General features: G+C 41.9%; 1 protein-coding gene across 1 annotated transcript in view; it reads right to left on the reverse strand.

The window, feature by feature from the left end:
• The window catches only part of UBAC2 (UBA domain containing 2), a 185828-nt gene that overhangs the window by 34114 nt on the left and 127626 nt on the right, over positions 1–24088 (reverse strand). The window contains exon 7 of the mRNA XM_079779148.1: positions 17426–17671. Coding sequence (XP_079635274.1) covers positions 17426–17671 — 246 coding nt within the window. The remainder of the gene's footprint in view (positions 1–17425; positions 17672–24088) is intronic.

Genomic DNA, 24088 nt, shown 5'->3' on the forward strand with positions numbered 1-24088 from the left:
CTTTAGGCCCTTTTACTCTTACAAGTTATGGTAAGGATTGCATATGGTAAGAATTTCAATATGGTTTCCTTGAAATACGAATAAAAAAGCATCTTTCAGTATGGGGATTATTGATTTCTGTATTATATCTTTTGTTTCTCCCCTCCTTTATCTGACAATTTTTTGGTAATTTATTTTTCCTTCTTAACTTTATTTTTTATTTTATTTATTATTTTTTATTTCCTCACTTGAGGATTTTTAAAAAATTTTATTTTAGAGAGAGGAAGGAAATGGGGGTGGGGGGAGAGAAATATTGATTGGTTGCTTCCCACATGTATGCTGATCGGGGATCGAACCACAACCTAGGTATGTGCCCTGACCAGGAATTGAACCTGGGACCTCTCAGTGTATCAGATGATGCTTCAAACAATTGAGACACATCAACCAGGGCAGTTTCCTCCTTGACTTCAGCTCTGCACAAAAATTATTAAATAAAGTAAAAATTAAAATTAGTTCTGGTACTTGTTTCCAGTATGTGTTCTGACTAAAGAGGTGAAATTTGTTATTAAAAATGAGATTGGAGATTAGTCAAGGTTTCCGCTCTCTTTTTACATCTCCTTCCCCACAGAGGTCATCCATTTTCACGTCTTCGGTGATCACCTCTCATTCCCCTACTTGTGCTTCAACAAGCCGGTGCCGGGCGGACTGCGACTTTCCTGTCAATATTAGGTCAGCATTGCCCGAAAGCCTGGAGACTCTTTTGGTCTCAACACACCACTCACTGTCACTTAAAATGTATAATTTTTAAAAATCTCAGTACCGATAATCTGTGCTCTTATCTAGGGCAATTCTGAAGAGCCACTGATTCTTCCTGTGAAGGGTGTCTGTCACTGTATGTCCTTGTCCCACTTTGAGATTAAGCTGACAGCCGCTCGAATGACATCACTACCACTAATATTGCCCCAATTCAATCTGCACACCACTGCAGGCGCGTCTTCATTATGAGCCCTTCCACAAAGCCACGGCCTCAGCTGAAAATCGTACTGCATCACATCGATTCTATACTGTTTTGAAGGTCCTCCCAAACCAGCCCCGTCGTAAATTGTTTCTGACCTCTCCCCTTCCTGCTCCTTCCACTCACTGTGTCCCTCATGTATTGTGGACAGCGTCTGCTCAAACTGTGCCTGTCACCCAAAATACCCTCCTTCCCTATTTCTTCTGACCAGCCGCCCCTTGCCAGTTTGAACAGGGACCAGCTCTTGTTCTGTATCTGTAATTGGCTTCTTTCTGGACAATCCAAATCCTATTGCTCTCCTCCCTACCCGAGCTCAGTCAAACTGTAAAACGGGAAGCTGGACTAGATGATCCTTAAACTAATGATGATCTGCCTCTTCCTAATCAATATATTAAAGAATCTCCTAAAGCCAAGCAGTTCTCTCTCAAAAACAGATCTTTACTGTTCCAGCAGGAACCCTGTGGCCACCACCAGAGCTCCTGTGGGAGGGATTCGTAGGCAGACACTGGTCTGGACCACCTCTATTTTATACTCTCTGTACTACTCACTAGTGTTACCTGCATTGACTAAGGTCTTCTAAGGAGCCTGGAGCTCCCTGAGCAACCATCCTACTAGAACTGCAGCACTGGGAAGTTTATAAATTTGGAAGGCCGATAAGGAGAAGTGAGATGCTGTGCAGTGGCCTCTCAGCTCAAAGCCCCAGACTGTGCCTGTACCTGCCACTCCCTGAGCTGGAATCCAGTTTCAACATGTGCACAACACACCACTCACTGTCACTTAAAATGTATAATTTTTAAAAATCTCAGTACCAATAATCTGTGCTCTTATCTAGGACAGGAGATCATGACTCACTACTTCAGAAATTCCTGGGCTCCTGCTGCTTTATTCACAAACCACGTCTGTAACCCACAGCCTCAGGCTGCAGTGTCTGCACCTGGGGTTGTTCCCTGAAAATCATGGATTCTCAAGATGATCAGAAGAATTTTCCTGAGAAACTCAGGGGTACCCCAAGTCTCTATCCTGCACTAGAATTGTTTTCAAAACCCATAGGAATGGTTCTTTTGGGGTCAGAAAACTTGTAACATAATTACGAGGACAATTTTTCTTATATACCCTGGTTTAACATTTTATCTGCTTCAGGTACATTTCTAAATTCATTCATAGTTTTAAAAAGTGATAAGGGAAAAAATTATAAAAGGCATTAGGATTGCTTACACCTTCTAACGTCTCCAAAAACCAAGCCCATCATCACTTACTTGCTTTCTTAAATACCATGAGATTGTACCACACTCTTCTTTCTCATGAAGACACCCAGGTAGGATGGAAAATAGAAATGATTTTCACGAGGTCACTTAATGAGTCAGTCTTGGAAAGGGATTAGAATTTAGACTGATCCTATCTTTGTCAAAAAGGTCACTATGATCAACTACAAGAACACCAAAAAGGTAACTGTAGCTTCTGCAAGGAGGTACCGATTGAGATAAACAGCTCACCTTTAATTTCACTTGAAAATAGAGTCCTAGCACCTGATTTTCATTTAGTTTGCAGATTTTTATCAACTAAGCACTATTATTCCACACATGATACTATGCACTTCATATTTATAAGAGAAAAGAGTCATAAAAGAGCTAGCTCTAACTGATTAGATTGCTTTGTTGACAAGGCAGCACAACAACTTGACGATAACTGTTTTTAAATCAAATTGCACCAAAAAGTGAAAGAGCAGACAAAGCTAAAAAGGAAAAGTGCTGAGAAGTGTGCCACATGTTCGCATGCTGTTCTTAAAGCAGCTGGGATTCATCTAGACTGAGAACATGTTCCTCTGGATTCAAGGTGGACTCCTTTGCTTCTCTCCCTCTCTCTCTCTCCCTCTTCCTCTCCTTCTCTCCTTCTCTCCCTCCCTCTCTCCCTCTCCCCCCCCCCCTCTCTCTCTCTCTCTCTCTCACACACACACACACACACACACACACACACACATATGTAGGTATATGCATAGTTTTCAGGTTCCACTTGGAATGTACTTCCTCCAGATACGATTTCTTGACCCTCATGGCTGGGTCAGGTGCTTCTTCTGGAGCAACACTTGTAATATTTTACTGTAACTGCCTCCTTGAGAGAAAGGATCACACTGTCTTGTTCATTGTGGTGCTCCCAAGAGTCTGGCCGGACATTAAATATCTTTTGTGAAAAGGGTGTTAATGGAAATTATTTGTTGGCAAGGTCAAGAGGTAAGAAGCTTACTCAGAGATCTAGCTGGATGAAGTGGCAATGACAGAAACTGGTTCGACGGGTTGGCACCTACTGCATAAAGGTCTACTAGGTGGGCCTTGCTATTTAAACACATTGAGGGACAATCATGCATGCTGCAGCATGGATGGACCTCAAAAGTACGATGCTAAGTGACAGAAGCCGGTCAGAAAGAACAAGATAGCGTATGATTCCATTTATTTGAAATATCCACAATAGGCAAATCTATATAACAGAAAATAGATTAGTGGTTGCCCAGTGCTAGAGAGGTGGAAGTATTGGGGAGTGGTTGCTAATGGGTACAGTTTCTTTTTTGGTAGAAAAAGGTTCTAAAATTGAATGCAGTGGTGGTTGTACAATTCTGTGCCTATACTAAGAATCACCGAATTATATTCTTTAAGTAGGTGAATTATATGTTATGTGAATTCTATCTCAAGAAAGCTATTTAGGAACCTAAAAATCACACTGAGTACCTGAGAGAACTTTTCATATACTAAAAATATTTTACTAAATTAAAAATACCTAACTAAAAACATTTGATTAATAATAGGAACTCTCATGATTTAGAAGGCAGATATGACTCATAATAATGCATATGTTAGATGTTACCTAACAACTGTTACTGGGGTGGATAAAGAGAGAAACAATTTTCACAGCCACAAAATGTTACTAAGAGAGGGTGAGAGAATATAGCTAACTCAGTTCAACCCAATACAGAGAAAATAACTGAAATACACGTATGAATAACGGTGAGCAGGTCAAACAGACGGCTCAGTGATGATCATTCAGGAAACTCTGGGCCACCCAGGAAGTGAAGAGGTAACGCAAAAATTAGCACCAACTGACTTCATGGCTTTGACAAAATTCCCATTGGCTCGTACCAAGCATGGTACATTCATAGTGGGCTTCAGCTTAATTCTACTTCTAAAGTAAATGGGTATTTTACAGACATACCTTATGGGGAGTTTTATCACCAAGTTTCTGTTGTCGTGTATACAGGCATATCTCGCAGATATTGCCGGTTCAGTTCTAGAGCACTGTATAGTAAAGCCAGTATCGCAATAAAGAGAGTCATTATCTTTTTGCCAGTGGAGGGTCATGCCTTCAATTTGTAAAAAATGCAACATCTGAGAAGTGCAATAAAGCGAAGCTCAATAAAATGAGGTATGCCTGTAACGCCATTATCACTGTCAACCAACAGAGAAGATGGTGATCACACAGAGAGAATTCAGACTTCTTGGTAAAAAGCTGCTGGCTACATAATGTCCTAGAGCAGGGGGTTGGCAAAGTTTTTCTGTATAAGGTCAGATGGTAAATGTTTTAGATTTTGAAAACCAAGTGGCATAATCAAAGCTATTATGTACGACTTGAAGAACCACTGAAAATGTAAAAACCATTCTTAGCTTTGGGTTTGGCACACAGCCCACAGCCAACTGACCCTGGTTCTAAAGGTTGTAAGTTTTTAAGTGCAATAACCATCCGGTTAGCTTCTAAATCAGGATTCTCTCAAACTCCCTGACAGCCAGAACTCAGATGCCCAATGGGATCATAATAACTAATATTTAACAGATCTTTCTGGTATATAAAGTAATTATGAAAACCCTATTAGCCTTTTGCACTCGGATGTCGAGTGTGACTCGACACGGTTAGCATTAGAATAAAAGAATTGAGAAAAAAGCAAGCGAGTGCAAAGGGTTAAATAGTATAAAGATCTCTCTCGCAACCCAGGGTTGATCTCATAACGACAAATTCCTTGCCTTTTCATTTTCATATCCTGCCACATTTCTGCTGTGAGCATATGGGTTTCTACCATGTGACTAGCAAAAGAGGCAAACATGTGCTGAGAAGCTGTGGAGACTCATGCAGCAACCATTGCTCAGATGGTCATTATTCTAGGTGATTCCAAGGACTGCTCTGGAGGTCAAATGCGCAGAGACTCTGCAAAGCTTGACTGTGGCCATTTACTATCACTCAGTGAGTAAGCAGGTGCCACCTCATCACCATGAATGTCTTGAAAACACCGGGAATCCTCAGCATCTTCTAACTGGTCTTCTTTCTCCAGTATCATCTTTTCAACTGATTGTTCAGATTATGGTCAAAGTAATCTTTCTTAAAAACAAATCTAACTCTCTTGCATAAAAGGTTTCAGTGACTTACTGGTTTTTGCAGGACAAAGGGAAAAAGAACTCTCTGTGGCATAAGAACCCCATGTCCTGACCTCGGCTTTCTCCCCAGTTTCATCTTTCTCTGCCTCTTCCGTAAGAAAACCCTGAGCTTAGGCAAATGTGTTTGAAGCCCCTGTGCTTTTCCCTCAAGGTTCCCTGGGCCTGAAATGCCTACCACAACGTGGGCCTCTTCAGGATTCCCCTCAACCACACAGGGCTTCGCGAGTCCCTCGGGGACAGCTAGAGCTCTCTTTTTGCTGTATACAAACGCCCATAGAAACCTAGCACTGAGTACTGACTCATCTACCCTCCCCTGGTGGCTGCAAACTGCCTGAAGGTCAGGGCAGTGTCACTCTCTCAGCCTGTACACTGAAGCAGAACTAAGAGAGACATAAATAAGTAAAACACACAGCTCCTGTCCTTCAAGAGGTCATATATTACTTGATGAATGAATAAAACACAAACTCTGCAAAGTTATGTAACGGCCCCGGCAATGGAAAAATAACCTGCAGCTGCTGCAAATACCCAAATGACTCTGAGATGTCACCAACCATGGAGCCAGTAACCCAGTTAGTGAAGGAGGACTGACTCTGAGAGCAAGGAGCTGTTGAGAGCAGAGTTAAAATATATCCAACACACTGCCCCACATGAATTTACAGAAGAATGGGAGAACTAGGGGTGTGAACAGAGATGAGAAATAGAAGAAACTCAGATTTTGTCACCATGAGTGCATGAGACAATCACCCAAGAGCTCCTGGGTAGTTAACTACTGTGTTCAGAAAGATCACATCACTGTGCTTGAGGACGAACTTAAGGACCCCGCACGCTGACCCTGTCAGCGCTCTGCCCTCAAGCTCTGGATGAAGCAAGATCTATGGAGTCTCACACTGTTCATTGTCCTTTAGAGCCATGCACTTTGTACTAAGGTATATGCTACCGAGCATATTAAAAATGTTTTCAGTGGTGCAACATCATAGTTGACTTTAAAGAACGTAGAAGTGACTACATATAGCTGATCAGAAGAGAAGTCGTGCTTATTCTTGCTCCACTTCCATACCATTACTTCTTAATGTGTTGTATTCCCACTGAATTGTTGGGAGCAATTCAGTTGTATTCCCACTGTATTCCCACTGAAACTCCCCTTCAAAAGTGAACCAATTCTTGCCCTGGCTGGTGTTGCTCAGTTGGTTGGAACGTCATCCCATGCACCAGACGCTGTGGGTTTTATTCCTGGTCAGGGCACATGCCTAGGTTGTGGGTTTGATCCCCGGTTGGGACACATACAGGAGGCACCCAATGGATGTTTCTCACTCGCATTGATGTTTCTCTTTCTCTCTCCCCCTTCCTCCCTTTCTAAAATCAATTAAAAAAATTTTTTTTAAAGTGAACCAATTCTGAGTCTACTGGTCTTTTCCTAGTCATTGTCTCATCTTGGTTTTTCTGTGCATCTGAATCTGTTGAACACTCATTCTTCCACTCTTCCTGAAACATTTGACTCTCCAGGCTCCCTTGCCACTGATCTTCCTGGTTTTCTCCTCCCCCACCTCCCCAGAATTCCTTTTCTTCCTCCTCTTTGTACTCTCTAAACACGGGTCTCGGGCTGTCTTTAACAGTTCACTTTATACTTGTTCCCTCAAAGGATATCTATATACTTTCCAGCCCGGACTGTTTACCTGTATCCAGCCAGCCTCAGTATATTAATTGTGTAAATATTTATTGTACACATACTTAGTCATTAATTCCTCAAATATGTGAGTTCCTACTATGTGCCAGGCATTGTTCACATACTGGCAGTACAAAGCAAAAAGTCTCCAACCACCCCAGGACACACTACTGGTCAAGGGGCAGGAACAGTGAGTGCCATGAAAGAGACACCCAGGGGCTGTAAGAACAGAGAGGAACAGATCTGACTGGAAGACTGGAGAAGGCTTCCCAGACGAGATGATATTTGATGTGAATACTGAAAAGTGAACAGGAGTTAGGCAAGCAAAAATTGCGTGTGTGTGTGTGTGTGTGTGTGTGTGTGTGTGTGTGATGGGGAAGTTGGGATGAGGAAGTTTGTTTTAGACAAAGAAAAGGGCAGATGTGAAGGCAAGAAGTGACAAACAAAGAGCTATGAAAAACTGCAAATAGTTGGCACGGTTAGCCTGAGGGCTGCACATGGGGCCAGAAATGTGGCTAAAAAGAAGGAAGGAGGAGAAACCAAGATGGTGGCATAGGTAAACCCCTGAACTACTGCCTTGCACAACAATTTCAAAACTACAACTAAAAGACAAAATGGACATCATCCAGAACCACAGGAAGGCTGGCTGAGTGGAAATTCTACAACTAGAAGGAAAGAGACTCACAGGAGCTGCGGAAGGCAGAGGTACGGAGGCACGCGTGGAGAGGACTGGCAACTGAGTACGCGGCTGGCTTTCTCAAGCGGGAGGGAGACAAAAGCTCCCGATTGCTCTGAACTCCAGTTCCGGGCGAGACTCTGGGGACCCAGACTCATACAGGGAGAAAATGGACTGTTCGGCAGCGGGCGAAACTTGAGGGCGGCTTTCTCTCAGAGGTGCTTGCAGCGATTACCGTGGGACACTGAGACCCAGGGGCCTCGTAGGGCAGGCTGATGGGAAGCCATTGCAGTTTGCTCCACCCTGAAATCCCGCCCCACAAAGCCATTGCTGCTTGCTCCGCCTTGAGACTCCATCCCATCCAAGCTGAGCGCAGAGGCTTTTGCATATGAATGGCCCGGTCCTTTGAATTCTAAACTTACCTAACAAACTGCAGCTGAGTCAGTGAGACGCAGAACATCCAAAAGAAGGCCCAAGGCCCCGCAGCAGCTTGCATTGCTTCACAGCTGGGCCTCATCTGGGCACCTCCAAAACCCAAACAAAGAAGAGGAATCTGCAGATCTCTCTGTAGCTCCTGCTGGGTGGCCTCAGGGAGAGGCTAAATTAGCACCTCCTTGGAGATCCAAGAGCCAGTGTACCCAGGGATCAGAGTGAGACCATCCAGATTGCAACTCCTCAGATCCATAAGGGACACACTCAGGGGGCAGACTCAGTGAGCACCAATGCCCCACTGAAGCAAGTCTTGTCTCATAAGGGTGTCTCCAGCACAGAAGTTCTCCCATCATAGACACAGCTGATTCTCACAGCCAATTGGCCTGGAGGTCAATTCCTCCCAGTGATACCAACAAAAATCAAGGCTTAACTACAACAAGACTGTGCACACAGCCCACAAAGGGGTGCACCAAGAGTGTCCACCTCAGGTAACTGGGGAGGCTGAGCCACTGGGCCCTATAGGACACCTAGCACACAAAGCCACTCTATCAACTCAGGGAAGCAGCCAAAATGCGGAGACAAAGAAACAGCTCACAAATGAAAGAAATGGAGGAAAGCAAACTACTGGATATAGAGTTCAAAACCACAATTATAAGGTTTTTCAAAAATTTTCTAGAAAAAGCCGATAAATTTAGCGAGACCCTTGAGGATATGAAAAAGGACCGACTAGAAATTAAGCATACACTGACTGAAATAAAAAATAATATACAGAGATCCAACAGCAGACTAGAGGATCGCAAGAATCAAGTCAAAGATTTGAAATACAAAGAAGCAAAAAACACCCAACCAGAAAAGCAAAAAGAAAAAAGAATCCCAAAATATGAAGATAGTGTAAGGAGCCTCTGGGACAACTTCAAGCGTACAAACATCCGAATTATGGGGGTGCCAGAAGAAGAGAGAGAGCAAGATACTGAAAACCTATTTGAAGAAATAATGACAGAAAACTTCTCCCACTTGGTGAAAGAAATAGACTTACAAGTCCAGGAAGCGCAGAGAACCCCAAACAAAAGGAATCCAAAGAGGACTACACCAACACACATCATAATTAAAATGCCAAGAGCAAAAGACAAAGAGAGAATATTAACCCTACCAGACCGCTGTACCGATTTTTCGGTACTTTGCCTAGTATGTGAAAAAATGCGTCACAAACTAAAAATAACCAACCAATCGTGGTCAAACCTCATGGTTAGCCATTGCAAATGTCTGCCCCCAGGTGTCTGAATTGACTTTGTGTGGTTTGACATAAAATAATTCTGAAAATTCACAATGAAATGAGCGGCTGATGAACCAAGCACTTCAACAGGAAAGCGAAGTAGGTCTAGGCTTATCATAGTCCAACAGGTGATCAATACTTTGGTTGATTCAGACTCTGAGGTGGAATATTGGCGCTAGATGAAAGGTAGACCTATTTTCTACAATGTCTCCAAGTTCCATCTTATTCTAACCACTTGTTTGCATGTAACTAACATTTTTCTATATCATGTTGATTTTTTCTCTTTAATGCTCAGGAGCCCAGGTATAGGGGACAGTTAGGTTCAGGGCCTCAGGTCTGGCAGGGTTAAAAGCAGCAAGAGAAAAACAGTTACCTACAAGGGAGCACCCATACGACTGTCAGCTGATTTCTCAACAGAAACTATGCAGGCCAGAAGGGAGTGGCAAGAAATACTCAAAGTGATGAATAGCAAGAACCTACAACCAAGATTACTCTACCCAGTAAAGCTATCATTCAGAATTGAAGGGCAGATAAAGAGCTTCACAGATAAGAAAAAGCTAAAGGAGTTCATCACCGCCAAACCAGTATTATATGAAATGCTGAAAGGTATTCTTTAAGAAGAGGAAGAAGAAGAAAAAGGTAAAGATAAAAATTATGAACAACAAATACATATCAACAAGTGAATCTAAAAATCAAGTGAATAAAAAAATCTGATGAACAGAATAAACTGGTGAATATAATAGAATCAGGGGCATGAAAGGGAGTGGACTGACAGTTCTCGGGGGGAAAGGGTGTGGGGGGTGCGGGAAGAGACTGGACAAAAATCGTACACCTATGGATGAGGACAGTGGGGGGAGTAAGGGCAGAGGGTGGGGTGGGAACCAAGTGGAGGGGAGCTATGGGGGGAAAAAGAGAAACAATTGTAATAATCTGAACAATAAGGATTTATTTTAAAAATAAAAAAAGAAGGAAGGGGCCTGTGTAATGAGTTGTAACTACCTTGAAAGCTAAGAGGGCTTCTGAAGGATTCTAGTAGATGTGAACAATCAGATTTGGGTTTTCAATGAGATCACTCTGTGGGCTGAACTATAGAGAGAGGGAGACAGTTGTGACAATATGGTAGTAGAAATCTGGTAAGTAGTGAGATGGTCTGAACTAAGGCAGTGGGATGAAGAGAAGGAAATGGCAGATTTACATCAAGAAGGAAGACTCTATGGTACTTAATCAGGGGAGGGGGAAAGAGGGTTATGAATGCATAAGGAAAAAGTCTAAGATTTTATGGTTGGGCCTTTGGGTAGATAGTGGTGCTTCTCACCAGGGTAGGAAGTGAGGAGAAGCAAATTTAGCAAAGAAATGGGAAATTTCAAGTGCCTGTGGAACACAAGTGGAGATGTCCAGTAGGCAGTGGGATATGAAGATCGGGAGCCAGGAGGGAGGGAGGTCTAGTTCATAGACCTAAATCTGGGAGCCATGAGCCTGTTACCAGTGCTGACAGTGATGGACTGGGCGGGTCACCTGCTGGGAGGTCGAGGGCAGAAAGCTCAGGAGGCTGAGGAAGGTGTGGAGCTTGGGAAACAACACCGTTGAGAAGCCAACAAAGGAGCTAAGTGAAGAGACTGCCGTTACCCTAGCCAAGGCTTTCGTACTGCTGACAGCTGGATTTAAAAACGATCTTCTACTTGTCTCTTACTCTTGCTCTCTCCTTTTTCCTATCCATCTTATACGGCAATATGATGGATTTATCTGAGATAACTGTCCTGACTTTATTAGTAACTAAATCATTCTTCACTGCTTCTAGTGTCAACACCTAAATCGATTGAGAGGCCTAAAAATACCTCCCTCTATTACATTTTCTGAGTTATTTCCCATTTCTCACTTAAAAAAAATTAAATTCTTTATTGTTTAAAGTATTACATATGTCTCATTTTTCCCCCATTTACCTCTCCCCAGCCGTTCCCACCCCCCAGCACATGCCCTCACCCCCTTACTGTTTGTGTCCATTGGTTATGCTTATATGCATGCATACAAGTCCTTTGGTTGATCTCTTACCTCCCCTCCTCCCTCCAGAGACACAGAAGCATTGAACAGACAGTCAAACCATTTCTCACTTTGTATCCTAGCATTCTTCAGTCAGACAGGTCTCCCTGAGTTCTTTCCTTTCCAGGGCTGCCTTCTCACCTCCATGCCTCCCTCACTCTTGCTGCTCCTCTCCTCTGGGATAATTTGCTTCATTCTCTCTGCCCATCCAAATCCTGCCCATCCTTCTAGTCCTAGAAACCTCTTTTCAGGATATGGGTCCACACTGAGGGTGCTTTTCTTGGATATCTTCCTGCTCTGGGTACTCCGGTCAATATTTCAGTGTTCTCAGATGCTTATCCAATTCAAGTATATCTGCCCCACCTTCCTGAGGTTAAGAAAAGGACATGTTTTTCACTCTTTTGTGCCCACAGAGTACCCACCAGTCTTGGTCAGAGTCTCAAGTATCAACCGACAGACTGGATGTGACACCAGAGCCAAGTGAGGACCACAGGAGGTGGGTGACAGAGAGCGCGAAGCACCTTCCAGGCTGAGAGATGAAATATGATAGAAAGCAGTAAAAAGAAATAGAAAGAAATACATTGAAACAACACTTTAGCATTACTTTAGAATACTTAAAATTACAAACTGCAGACAGATTAATCTAATGTAAGTAATTAATAACTGTAAGACTTTCTGATCAAATAAACTCAGGGTTCTATGAAAAACATCTGAAAATCAACAGTATTTATTAATTAATTATTTATCCTCACCTGAGGATATGTCTATTGAATTGAGAGGAAAAGTGAGAGCAAGGGCAAGAGCAAGAGAGAGAAAGAGAGAGAGAGGGAGAGAGGGAGGGAGGGAGGAAGAGAGAGAGAGAGAGAGAGAGAGAGAGAGAGAGAGAGAGAGAGAGAAAGAAACATCAACTGGTTGCCTCCCATATGCACCTGACCAGGGACTGAAACCCAAAACCTAGGTATGTGTCCTGACCTGGACTCAACCCCGAACCTTCTGGTGTACAGGACGACGCTCTAACCAACTGATCCACCAGGCAGGGCTGAAAATAAACAGTTTTTAAACAAATAACAGATTTATTTTAAATATAATAACAGAATTTGAGGTTGCCTACAATAAAAGATACAAGGACATTAAAAAACATAGAGAGATATTTTAAAAAACATATAGAAGATGGAAGCAGAAGTTCTAACTTTGGGTTAAACCGTTAATTTGATTGAACATTAAAATAAACTTGGCACTGAGTTTTTTGCCAGCCAAAGCAAAAAAGGAAAGAAAAGAAAATCACTAAGGAGCTCTCCTAACTGGGAGGCAGCCTAATGAAGCATCAGGGGCAGAGGCCTTGTGGTTGGACGCACTGAGTCCCAACCCTGCACTACAATTGGCAGGTGTGTGTCCCTGGGCAAGCCAGCACCCCAGGCCTCTGGGACACGAAGGAACTAGCTATTATATCTCAAGGCCGATGTTTGGAATAAATGAGGGGGGACCGAAGAAACAGTGTGCTCTTCACTCTCAGCAGACCAGTCAACTCCTTCCTCTGGCAGTTAGGAGTCCAGGTGTAGGATTCTGAACCCCAGACCTGGTGGGGGCAAGACCCACCTTGGAAAGTGGAGGAGCCTGACAAGCAGAGGGCAGAGCCACAGACCAGAGGGCATCACTGCATAGTTACCTGATCACATGTACTCTCTAGGGATTTTGATCTGATTTATTTGCTCTATTTCATGGATTACTGTGCTGTACAACCTGGCAGATCCTGTGGTATTCAAAGCGTCTGTGGTGGGGAAAGACACTGTGGAATTTGCAGCAAGCCACAAGGGGAAAACCATGGGCTAGATCTTGGAGCAGGAGTGTGCAGAGAATGATACACTTTTGAAAACCTGCTGCTAGACCCTGGGGACAGGGTGTGCTTGATCCTGGGCATAAAGGAAATGTGGTCAGAAGTACGAGACCTACCAAGGTCAGATGGACCCAAAGAAATCCATCCTCAGATGGAAGTGGCACAGGTGAGCTGCAGAGGCAGGTATGCCAGACCATCATGTCAGTCACCTCTGTTGCACCAAAACCTCTTTCTCAGTTCACACCTCCTACTGCATGGGGGTGGGGCCCTTATGACCAAGTGACAGAGAGGAAAATGGCCAAATTTGGTTCATAGAAGGGTTGGCTCAGTAGACGAGTGAAAGCTGAAAATGGACTGTGGCCGGCACTACAGCTCCACTCAGGGGTGATTTTGAAAGACAGTGATGAGGGGAAATCCTCCCAATGGGCAGAGTATTTATTTGGTCATCCACTTGAGTGGAAAGAGAAGTAGTCTGAGGTAATGACATATATGGATTCACTGGACATGGTAAATGACTTGGTTGACTGTTCAGGGGACTGGAAGGCGGAGGACAAAGAGACCTGAGGAAGAGGCATGTGGACCCGGTTAAAGGAATGGACATGAAGCGTGACATCTGTATGAGTGGTCAATGTCTACCATGGATGTGCAGTACAGAAGAAAAGGACCGAACGACTCAGCTGGTGGACACTGGCCAGCCATCGGCCACCATGGTGCTGGCACATGAACAGAGAACCATGGTGGCAGGGGTGGAGGCTCTGCACAGGCCCCACTCTCTAAGGAGAATGTAGCTACTGACAGCAACAGAGACCAATGCTGAGCCCCAGTACACCACCATCCCTCAAAGAGAATGAGCACCACTATCTGTGCGTTTGCAGAATGCTTGCTCTACTGACCAGGGTGCTAAATCACATCACATCAGACCACAAGGCCCACTTACAGCGAAGTGGGTGCAGCAGTGGCAAGACTGTGGAATACAGAAACCCTCTCACGTACCAAACGACTAAGGAACTGCCAGCTTGCCACACTAGTGAGACAGCCATTTGAATGTGTCAGTGAAATACCAACTTGGAGATGACCCTACAAGATGGCACTCCAGGCTCTAGCATTCAGTATAAACCCTAAAAACCCTGCTAGGTCCCCAAGAGTAAGAACATGCGGATCTTGGAAATAAGGACTGGAAGGAGAAGTGACCCTGAGTACCCTCTCTCTCAGTGCCGTTTGGGAATCTAGGCTTCTTACCCCTGCAGCTCTAAATTCCACAGGTTTACGGAGCTTGGCTCACAGGAAGGGAGCCCTTCCATCGGGAGAAAAAGCAAGAATACCGTTACACTTGAAGTTATAGCTGTTAACCAGTTATTCTGGGCTCTTGTGCCAAATACCAGCAGGTAAGAAAAGAAGTCATCATCCTGGCAGCAGTAATTAACCCTGATCAACAAGAAAAGGTGTGGCTAGGGGCACAAAAACAGAGAGGGAAGACTATGTGTGGCACCCCGGTGATACACTAGGGCCGTGGTCGGCAAACTGCAGCTCGCGAGCCACATGCGGCTCTTTGGCCCCTTGAGTGTGGCTCTTCCACAAAATACCACGACCTGGGCGAGTCTATTTTGAAGAAGTGGTGTTAGAAGAAGTTTAAGTTTTAAAAATTTGGCTCTCAAAAGAAATTTCAATCGTAGTTCTGTTGATATTTGGCTCTGTTGACTAATGAGTTTGCCGACCACTGGCCTAGGGTGTCTGTTGTTACTTACTCCCTTGCTCAGTTTTACGGTAATTGGACAAGGGCAGCAGAACCAGAATGAGAAGGGCCTGGTGACCAGGAACTCAGATCCCACAGGGTATGTGTGGGTATGTGTGACTTTCAGCAACTAAGCCTTCCAGCCAAGAGTGAGGGGACTCTCCGATGAACAGTAGAGGAATGAGTTGATGATCAGTGTGATCGTGAGACCTGCTGAGGCAGAAGGGGATGTAGTTTATCCTACTAACCTTCCTCTTGAAGTTTTCTCCAGGAAAGAGTGCCTCTGGAATCTTGGAAGAGCTGCTCCAAGAACTTAGGTAAACCAAGAAGATCCGAGAAGCACAGGGGGTGGGTGCTGTGGTCTGCTGTCCCGATCCCCCACCTCCCTTGCAACTGAAGTGCTCAATCTTCCTGCTTCTGGGGGTGCTAGAATGCCACAGTTCTCAAGGGACATGCCCCCTGGGGATGGTGTGCATTCAAGGAGAGCCAGTCAGCCCAAGGTTTGCAATCTGCACCCAATGACTGCTTGGTGGAGGTTTAGTTTCAGCTCCTGTCTGAATTTGAGATAACCTGTAGGGGCTCTCCCAACTCCACAGCTTTCCATAAAATTATCTCAGGCCTTTTTTGTAACTGTCGTTCAAAGTCCACCTCTGTCCTCACCACCCCTGCCCCAGAGACTCCGATCTTGATAGTGTTCTCAATAAACTTCATGCATAAAAAATCTGCCTGGGGACTCCAATCTGAGAAATACCACTTTCCTGCCTTGTTCATGAGCACAAGAGCCATAACTATCTAATGGGGGAGCTCCTCCCAGATATTCTCAAGGTAGCTCAGTCATACATTCCCCCAAATCTGCTCTTCTGATGTTGGTGAAATGGTGCTGTCACCGATTTATCCAGTTATCTAAACAAGGAATCTATGCTACTAAACAAGAATCATATGGTACTTTGTTCTCTCCTTCATAGCTCTAGGTTCACTCTACCTGGAAAATATTTATACTCACCATTACTCAGTTTTTCAGACACTGATCATTCCAAGTTCTCATACTTTTCATTCTTCCCTGTTTCCTTGAAGGATCTACCTTTTCCTGCTAAATATAAGACTTAGTCTATAGCCTATGTTCACCTTGGATGTAATTCTCTTACAGAACTCACCCAGCAACTTGCTTTCATCTCTCAACCCTACAAAGTTGACTCCATGATCTACACCTCCAGCTTTGACCTAAGAGAGATGACTGTGCTCCATATTTAACTACATCATGGGTATCTTTATTGTAACGTTCCAGATTCACCAAATTCAAATACATCTGTAGGGAATAACCTTCCCTTCCCTTTCACCTGTAGACTCAGCCAATTGATAAGGGGCTCCCTTCTTCCTACCCCAGACATGAACTCTGAGACCTACATCTCCAGTGGGACACCAGGAGTGTCACAACGGACTTCACTTCTGCAGACCACTGTGAGGTCTGCAGACCTACATCTCACACCCAAGGAAGGAAGGAGACAGGGAGATGGTAAGTGAGAAGACTATGCCCTCTCATATCCCAGAGGACAAAGAAGACAGGGACAAGAAATAAAGAGCCCAGCATACTGTATCATAGAAGTGTCCAAGAAAGATCAGGTTTGAAGTCTGAGCCTGACATAGAGTGTGGGGTAAAAGTAGGTTTACAGTTGTGAGTACATGAAACACAGGATTCACTCTTATATTATTATTTACTAATTATTGTATTATTTCCCATACAAACAACTGTCAACCTATGTTTGCCTCACCCAGTATAGTAACCCTTGAAAGGGAAGTGTGGTATCGGATTGCTTGGATACAGCAGTTTATTGTAGACAGTGCTCAATATTTCCTAATGATTGATGACAAGGCTAAGAAAACACAGCATTTATTTGATTAATTCATGGGTTGTTCCCTTGAAAATTTTCTTACCTTCATAGTCTCTCTATTTCAACCAAAGAAAATTAAGAAGTTTTATATTTGCTCTTCACTCTAGAGCACATGATAATAAGCATTTTAACAGGAAGACACTGTGGCTTTTACAAGATTTTAAAAACAGATAAATATCACGTCTTGTTAACTAGGTTGGTGTTTCTCTAAGAAATAGTGCTTATCTAATAGAAGCGGAACAAGAATGTCCAGTTTGACCAGTCTTTTGGCTGCAATTTACTCTTTCACCTTAAAAAACAACAAACACATCACTAAGAATAGGCACTAACAGAGACCTACATTCTATTTGGAAACTTGTCAAATACCTACACTGCAATGCACAGGAATAAAATGTAGTCTCTACCAGACATACAGTCACAGAGAAGAAGTTTACTTAGGCCATTGAGTATTTCTGAATTTTTAATGATTATTATTATGCTTACCTGCTGCTGTCTTTGTCGCCTCGCTTGTGCAAACTGCGAAAGCATCAGCTGCCGATCGAGCAGTTCCATTCTTTGCTGCCTCTGGATGTCTACTGTGGCCCCCATCCCGACTCTGGCTTCGGTGGTAGGTTCTGAAGATGAGAAGATGGGCTCAAGCGTCCAAGAACAGAACTTTGCCATCCAGCTTGGGATGTACAGCACCTGATGAACTTGTAGTATTTTGCTGTTGTAGCAGATACCGGAAATCTAAAAGAAAAAAGTCCAACTAGATTGTTTAAGTGTAATAAAAATTTAAAGAACACATTTAACATAGAAATCAATAACCACAAAATACTTCAGATGGTATTTTTCTTCATTTTAGCCATTAGGTGATAACCAAAACTCCTACCAAGTTGCAGAATAGCTGTACAAATCAACAAATAATTTCATTTGCTGAGTAAACAAGTTTGTTTGTTTGTTTATTTATTTAGGAGAGGTAGCAAAATCCTAACCATTAACACTCAAAGTATTGGTGAAATGTTTTTAAAACAATGTTTTCATTTTTTAAAAAACCACAAAAGATCTGATTATCAAAATACTTTCACACTAACTCTGTGGTTACTCTTATTGGCATATGGCCATCAGAGAGAGATATTGGCAGAAAACAACTTTGATGATCAATGATGTGACCCAGCCATATAATAAATTTATCAGAAAATAAAGGCAATGTAAAATTTACATAGTGTTTTAATAAAATTTTCTGTTGATTTTTAAAAAATCCTTGCCAATAGTTAGCAATTAACAATCCTATTTGCAAACAAGTCTATTTTCATCTTTAAGGTAATATATGTGGCAAAAGAAGTCTAAAGATGGTCTATGGTTTTCTAGGTGAAAATGAATGAGTATGGCTATTCCTACTTTGTAAAATCTTCAATTTTGTGAATTTGATTCTTAGATAAGAAGTTATTCATACCAAATTAGAACATATTTGACAACTTTCTATCTAGAGAAAAGTACACTTTAAAGTTTTATTGATAAAATTAATTAATTAGGAAATAATTTATTGAGCATCTGCAATATACCAGGCATTGTTCTAGATACTTAGAATACAGCAGAAGACAAGATCAAGGTCCAACTCTTATAGAGTTAATAGTGGTCAATATGGAGAACAGACAGTAAACAAGCAAGCACACAAAACAACTCCAAGCAATCTCTATGAAGGAAAGAGAAGAAAGTGACTTGGAGCAAGGACTTTCTTTAGGTAGGGTGGTCAGGGAAGCTTCAGAGGAAGTGACACTTGAGTGGAGATCTTAAGGATAAAGGGGTGCCAGTCATTTGAAGAATCGGAAGAAGACCATTTCAGTCAGCAAAATAATAAATGCAATGCAGAAATGAGTTTCGAAGAATTTATTAGAAATCTTAGTGGAGATATCAAATGAGTAGCTGAATATACAAATCTGGAACTCAAGAGAAAAATTAGCAGAGATAAAAATTTGGGAGTCACTGGTATTTGATGGCATTAAAAGCAATGAGAACCTATAACAGAAGAGAGAAGAGGCCCTGGCTGGGTGGCTCAGTTGGTTGGAGCATTGTGCATACATCAAAAGGTTGCACGTTCTATTCCCAGTCAGGGCACACGCCTAGGTTGCAGGTTGGATCCCTGGTCGGGCAGTGTATGGGCGGCACTCCATTGATGTTTCTCTCTCTTTCTTACTCTCTCTCTCTAAATCAATATAAACATATCCTCAGGTGACGATTGAAAAAAGAAAAAGAAGAGAGGACTTCACCTTGAATCCAGGGTACACCAATATTTTGGGGATGAACAGAGTAGGAGAAGCCAGTAAAGAACCTAAGAAGAAACAGAAGGAAAACTAGGACAGTTTAGTATCAATGAAGCTAAGAGAACAGTGTTTTAAGATGGGAATACTAGTTATCTATGTTTAATGCAGCTCAGAGTTCAAGTGAGACAGAGAGGAAAAGGACCATGGCATTTGGCAAAATGGAAGCTTTGATGACCTTGTTAGAACACTTTTGGTGCAGTGGTGGGAGCAGAGGACACACTGGAGTACGCTAAAGAGTGACTGCAGAGGACTTTTGGTACAAAACAAAGAAATCGAAAACAGAAACAAACTTCACATTTGATGAAACTAAAAAGCATCTGTAATCCCGACCCACATTAACAAAATGGAAAACACATTGTGTAACTGGAAACCACTTAGTATATGGGAAGAAGGGTAAATCCAAATGCCAGCAAGAGGATCCCCTGGAGCTCAGACAAGGCTCAGGCATTAGAAGCACCAGGTACTGTGGAAGGCCAGAGCGAAGTGGAGGGTTCTTAACTCTGTAAGGAGCAACCCCATTTCCTCCCCATACTCAGCACAGTCCATATCTACCCTCTGTTTCCTCTACAGCAAGAAGATAAAACCTCTGAAGGGCATGGATCAAGGAGGCTCTGAGGAGGGTAGAGCAGGCCCAGAGTCTAGGGCTCTGGGGAGGTCTAGGGATCTCCACAGGTGAATTCCATAAAGCAAGAACTATAGAATACTTAGGAATAAATCTAACAAAAATATGTAAGTCCTTCATAGAGAAAACTACAAAACTGTGTGAGACATTAAAAACACACAAAACAACCCAATTCTAGAAATAAATATAGGAATCACATCCATGAATGGGAAGGAGCAAAATTGTTAAAATACCAATTTTCACCAAATTAATATGTAAATTCAATATAATTAAAAGTAAAATATTAACAGAGTTTTTATTGGTGTTGTTATTGGAATTAAAATGCCAATCCTAAAATTCATATGGCATATTTAAGGATTAAATTTTTAAAAACATACTGCTGTGAGAAAGAAGCCACGCATGAAGACTGCATACACTATAATTCCCCTTCTGTAAGTGAATGGATCTGAACTGTATATTGAGTGGGAAAACCATGAAGCCAAGCATGAAGGTAACTACATGTCCCAGGAGAGCTGCCATGGGAGGGATGGGGCCTTGGGGGCGGGAAGTTCTTTGATCCTATGTGGGATTACATGGAGTGTTCACTTTATAGTGATTTGTTTGGCTTCATGACACTTGTAGTTTATGAACATTTTGGTATGGGTTACATACTACAATAAAAAGATTTAAAAATAAGGAATAAAGGATACAGAAGAGCCAAGGTAATTTTAAAGAAGCATAATAAGGCCTATTAGATTTCAAGATATGCTATAAAGTTTAAGTACTTAAAATAGTGTGAATAGCTCTCTGTAGAGCTACTCAAACAGACCTAAAGGGCAAGAACACAGAAGCAGACTCTTAAGTACAAGGACACTTGGTACACAGCAGAAATGGGTAAACCAGAGGGAAAAGGATACACGAGCTACACATAAGGATAGAAACAAGGCTCCCTTCCTGACACCATACATGTGAAATCCCAATGGATTAGGGACACAAATACAGTGTAATTTACAAAACTGTAAATGTTTCTGCACAAAACACAGGAGGAACATCTTTTTGGCAACGGGATGGGGAAGGATTATTAAATAAAACACAGAAAGCACAAACTAAAAAAGAAAACATACTTTCATTTACTTTACAATTTAAAAGCTACAGTATGCCAAACATTACCATAAATGAAGTGAAAAGACAAGCAAGAGTCTGGGATAAGGTACTTAGAATTTCTGTAGTCTACAAAGGTAGTGTTCAGAACATATAACTCTGTTCATTTATAAGAAAAAGACAATCAACCCAATTTAAAAAGCAGACAAAATGGCAATTCCAGTAGAGGAAACTCAAGTGGCCAACAAATACATGAAAAGATGTTTGTTCTCAGCTGTTTTTAGGGAAATAGAATATAAAATGAATAATGTTAAATATAATAATATACAACATGTCAGTAAATAATGTTTGGTGAGGATGAGAACTGAGAACTCACACAGTCCTCGGGGAAGGGGAGTGGTACAGCCACTGGAGAGCAACTTGGCAACACAGTCCTCCCTCTGCTCCTGCAGGAGGACTGGGTCCAGGACCCCTGCGGATTGCAAAATCTGAGAATGCTCAAGTCCTACAGAAATAATGGTGTAGGATTGGCACATGACCTATATTTGCATACAGGCCACGTTGGGTATGCCTACACATCATTTCATTCTTGTGGATTCAGTGTAGTACTCAACATGTGGCAAATTCAATTTGTGATTTTCAGAACATTCTAAGACTTCCCTTCCTCCCTCCCTCCCTTCCTCCCCTCTCCCTTACTTCCTTTCCTCCTCCTTCTTCCCCCCCCTCCCTCTCGCTCTACTTATTTATATTTTTGATCTGTGGTTGGTTAGATCTGCAGATGCAAAACCCATGGATACAGAGGGCTGAGGGCTGACTGCACCTAGCAAAGCTGGAAGAATGCTTTAGGGAATATTCAATTGCAATGCTATCTGTAATAGCTAAGAAATGGAAATGTGTCCCCAGTAGCGAAATGGCTAAACAGTAGTTTAGTCATCTAATGGAAGACTAAATAGGACTTAAAATAAATAAACTCAGTGTACATGTACTAATAAGTTTTTAGAAAGGTACCATCCTATATAATAAAAGGGTATTATGCAAATTGACCCTAACGGCAGAACGACCAGAACGACTGCTCAACTAGTACTATGAGGCTCACTGACCACCTCTCGGTTCCTCCCTCCGGCCAGCAGGCTCCAATCGCCCGATAGCAAACAGGGAACCGGGGGTGGGTAGCAGCAATGGGTGGGGCAGGCTGCGGGCAGCCAGGGAAGATGGCCCTGATCACAGGCCAGGCCTAGGGACCGGACCTGCGCATGAATTTCGTGCACTGGGCCTCTAGTATATTATATTCATCTTTTTACAAAATTTCAAACACAAAATCTAGTATTTACTGTTTATGGGCACATACTTAAGTAGTAAGTACAGATCCAAGGACAATGGTTTCTTCAACAGCAGGATGAGGGGGGAGAGGGAAGAGGAGGTGTGTGTGAGGTAGGACTACCTGTAACAAATATACCTTTTTTAAAAAAAGAGAGAGGAAGTAAATATGGCCAAAAAAAGTATAAATAAACTGGAGGTGAGAAAGTAGAAATTCCTTTTCTGAAGTTCTGGGTAGGGAGAAAAACAGAAAATGAGGCTGTAAAATGGCAACAAAATACAAAAAAAAAAAAAATGATCAGAACAGTGAGATTTGAATTAAATAAAAAATTAAATGTTTTCATTTTCACCTCAAGGTATGAATGTAACCATGATTGTGAACTTGTCCATTTCTCCCTTTAGTTCTGTTTGTTTTAACTTCATGTATTTGGAAACTGTTCACGTATGTGGAAGCTATTAGCATATATACCATTATAATTGACCCTTTTATTGTAACAAAATATATCTCTATTTTTATAATACTCATATAAAAATCTATTCTAGTCTGATATTAACATGGCTATTTAAGCTGTTTCCATGATTTATCTTTCTTCATCCTTTTACTTTCAACCCTTCTGTCTGTGTTCAAAGTGTGTCTTATAGATAGCACATAACAGTTTCATGTTTTAAAATCTAGTCTGACAATCGCTATCATTTGATTGAAGTGATTAGCTATTTATATTTAAAGTACTTATCTTGATATAGTTGGTTTTGCTATTTGATTTCTATTTGTCTTACCTGTTTTTTATTCTTCGTTCCTCCTCTTCTATTTTAAAAAGTCTTTTGTGTTAAATAAATATAAAAAAAAATTTTTTTAGTAATATCGAGGCACTTTTTTTCTTGTGTTTGCTCTAGGGAATTACAAAATGCATCTTTAATTTATCACAACGTGCCCAGAGTTGATACTGAATTACTTCAAGTAAAATATATTGTAAGAATATAATTCCATTTAACTGATGTGCTACTATTTAGCCTTACATATTATACTTATACATAATAAATCCATCAATACGGTGCTATTTTTTGCTTTATGCAATTATGTCTTTTAAATAAATTGGGAAAAAAATAACTAAAAAGCATGTTGCTTGTACTTACGGAGTTCACAATTTAGCCCTGGCCAGTGTACACCAAAAGGTGGTGGGTTTGATTCCTGGTCAGGATGTGAGCAGGAAGCAACCAATTGATGTTTCTCTCTCTCTCTCTCTCCCTTCCTCTCTCTAAAATAAATTTTTTAAAAAAGTGTTCACAATTTAGTAGAGGTTCTTAATTTTTTTTGGGGGGGCAGGATAGGTTATAGATTTCCTCAAGAAACTGATGAAGGTTAAAAATTGTCCCTTCCCTGCCCATATCTACCCCTGCCCCCACCATCATCTATATGCTTACAAAATGTGAATTCAATTTTAGTCAGACGATATCCGATGAAGAATTAGAATATCCTATCCAGTAATAAACAAATACATTACTGCAAGTTCTGGAAGGGATAATACAGGGCTTTTGTGCTCATTTGCTTACATTTTGATCCTAAAAGCTGCTTCCTATTTGAATGTACACTCTGGAAGGGGAAGAATTTTGGTCGGTTTTGATCACTATTTGGCCTCTGTGCCTAGAACAGCAGAACAGCACCTGGCACATACTAACTCCCCCATGTGTATTTGCTGGGAAAACAGCAAGTGAATAAATGCTCCACAAAGATAAATATGTTATCTTAGATATTTTAAAGGGAAATTGGAAAGTTGCCAGGAGACATACTTTTTTGATCCTACATTTATACTTTCCCATATGACA

Source organism: Cnephaeus nilssonii (genome assembly GCF_951640355.1).
Source record: "Cnephaeus nilssonii genome assembly, chromosome: 8".
NCBI lineage: Eukaryota > Metazoa > Chordata > Mammalia > Chiroptera > Vespertilionidae > Cnephaeus > Cnephaeus nilssonii.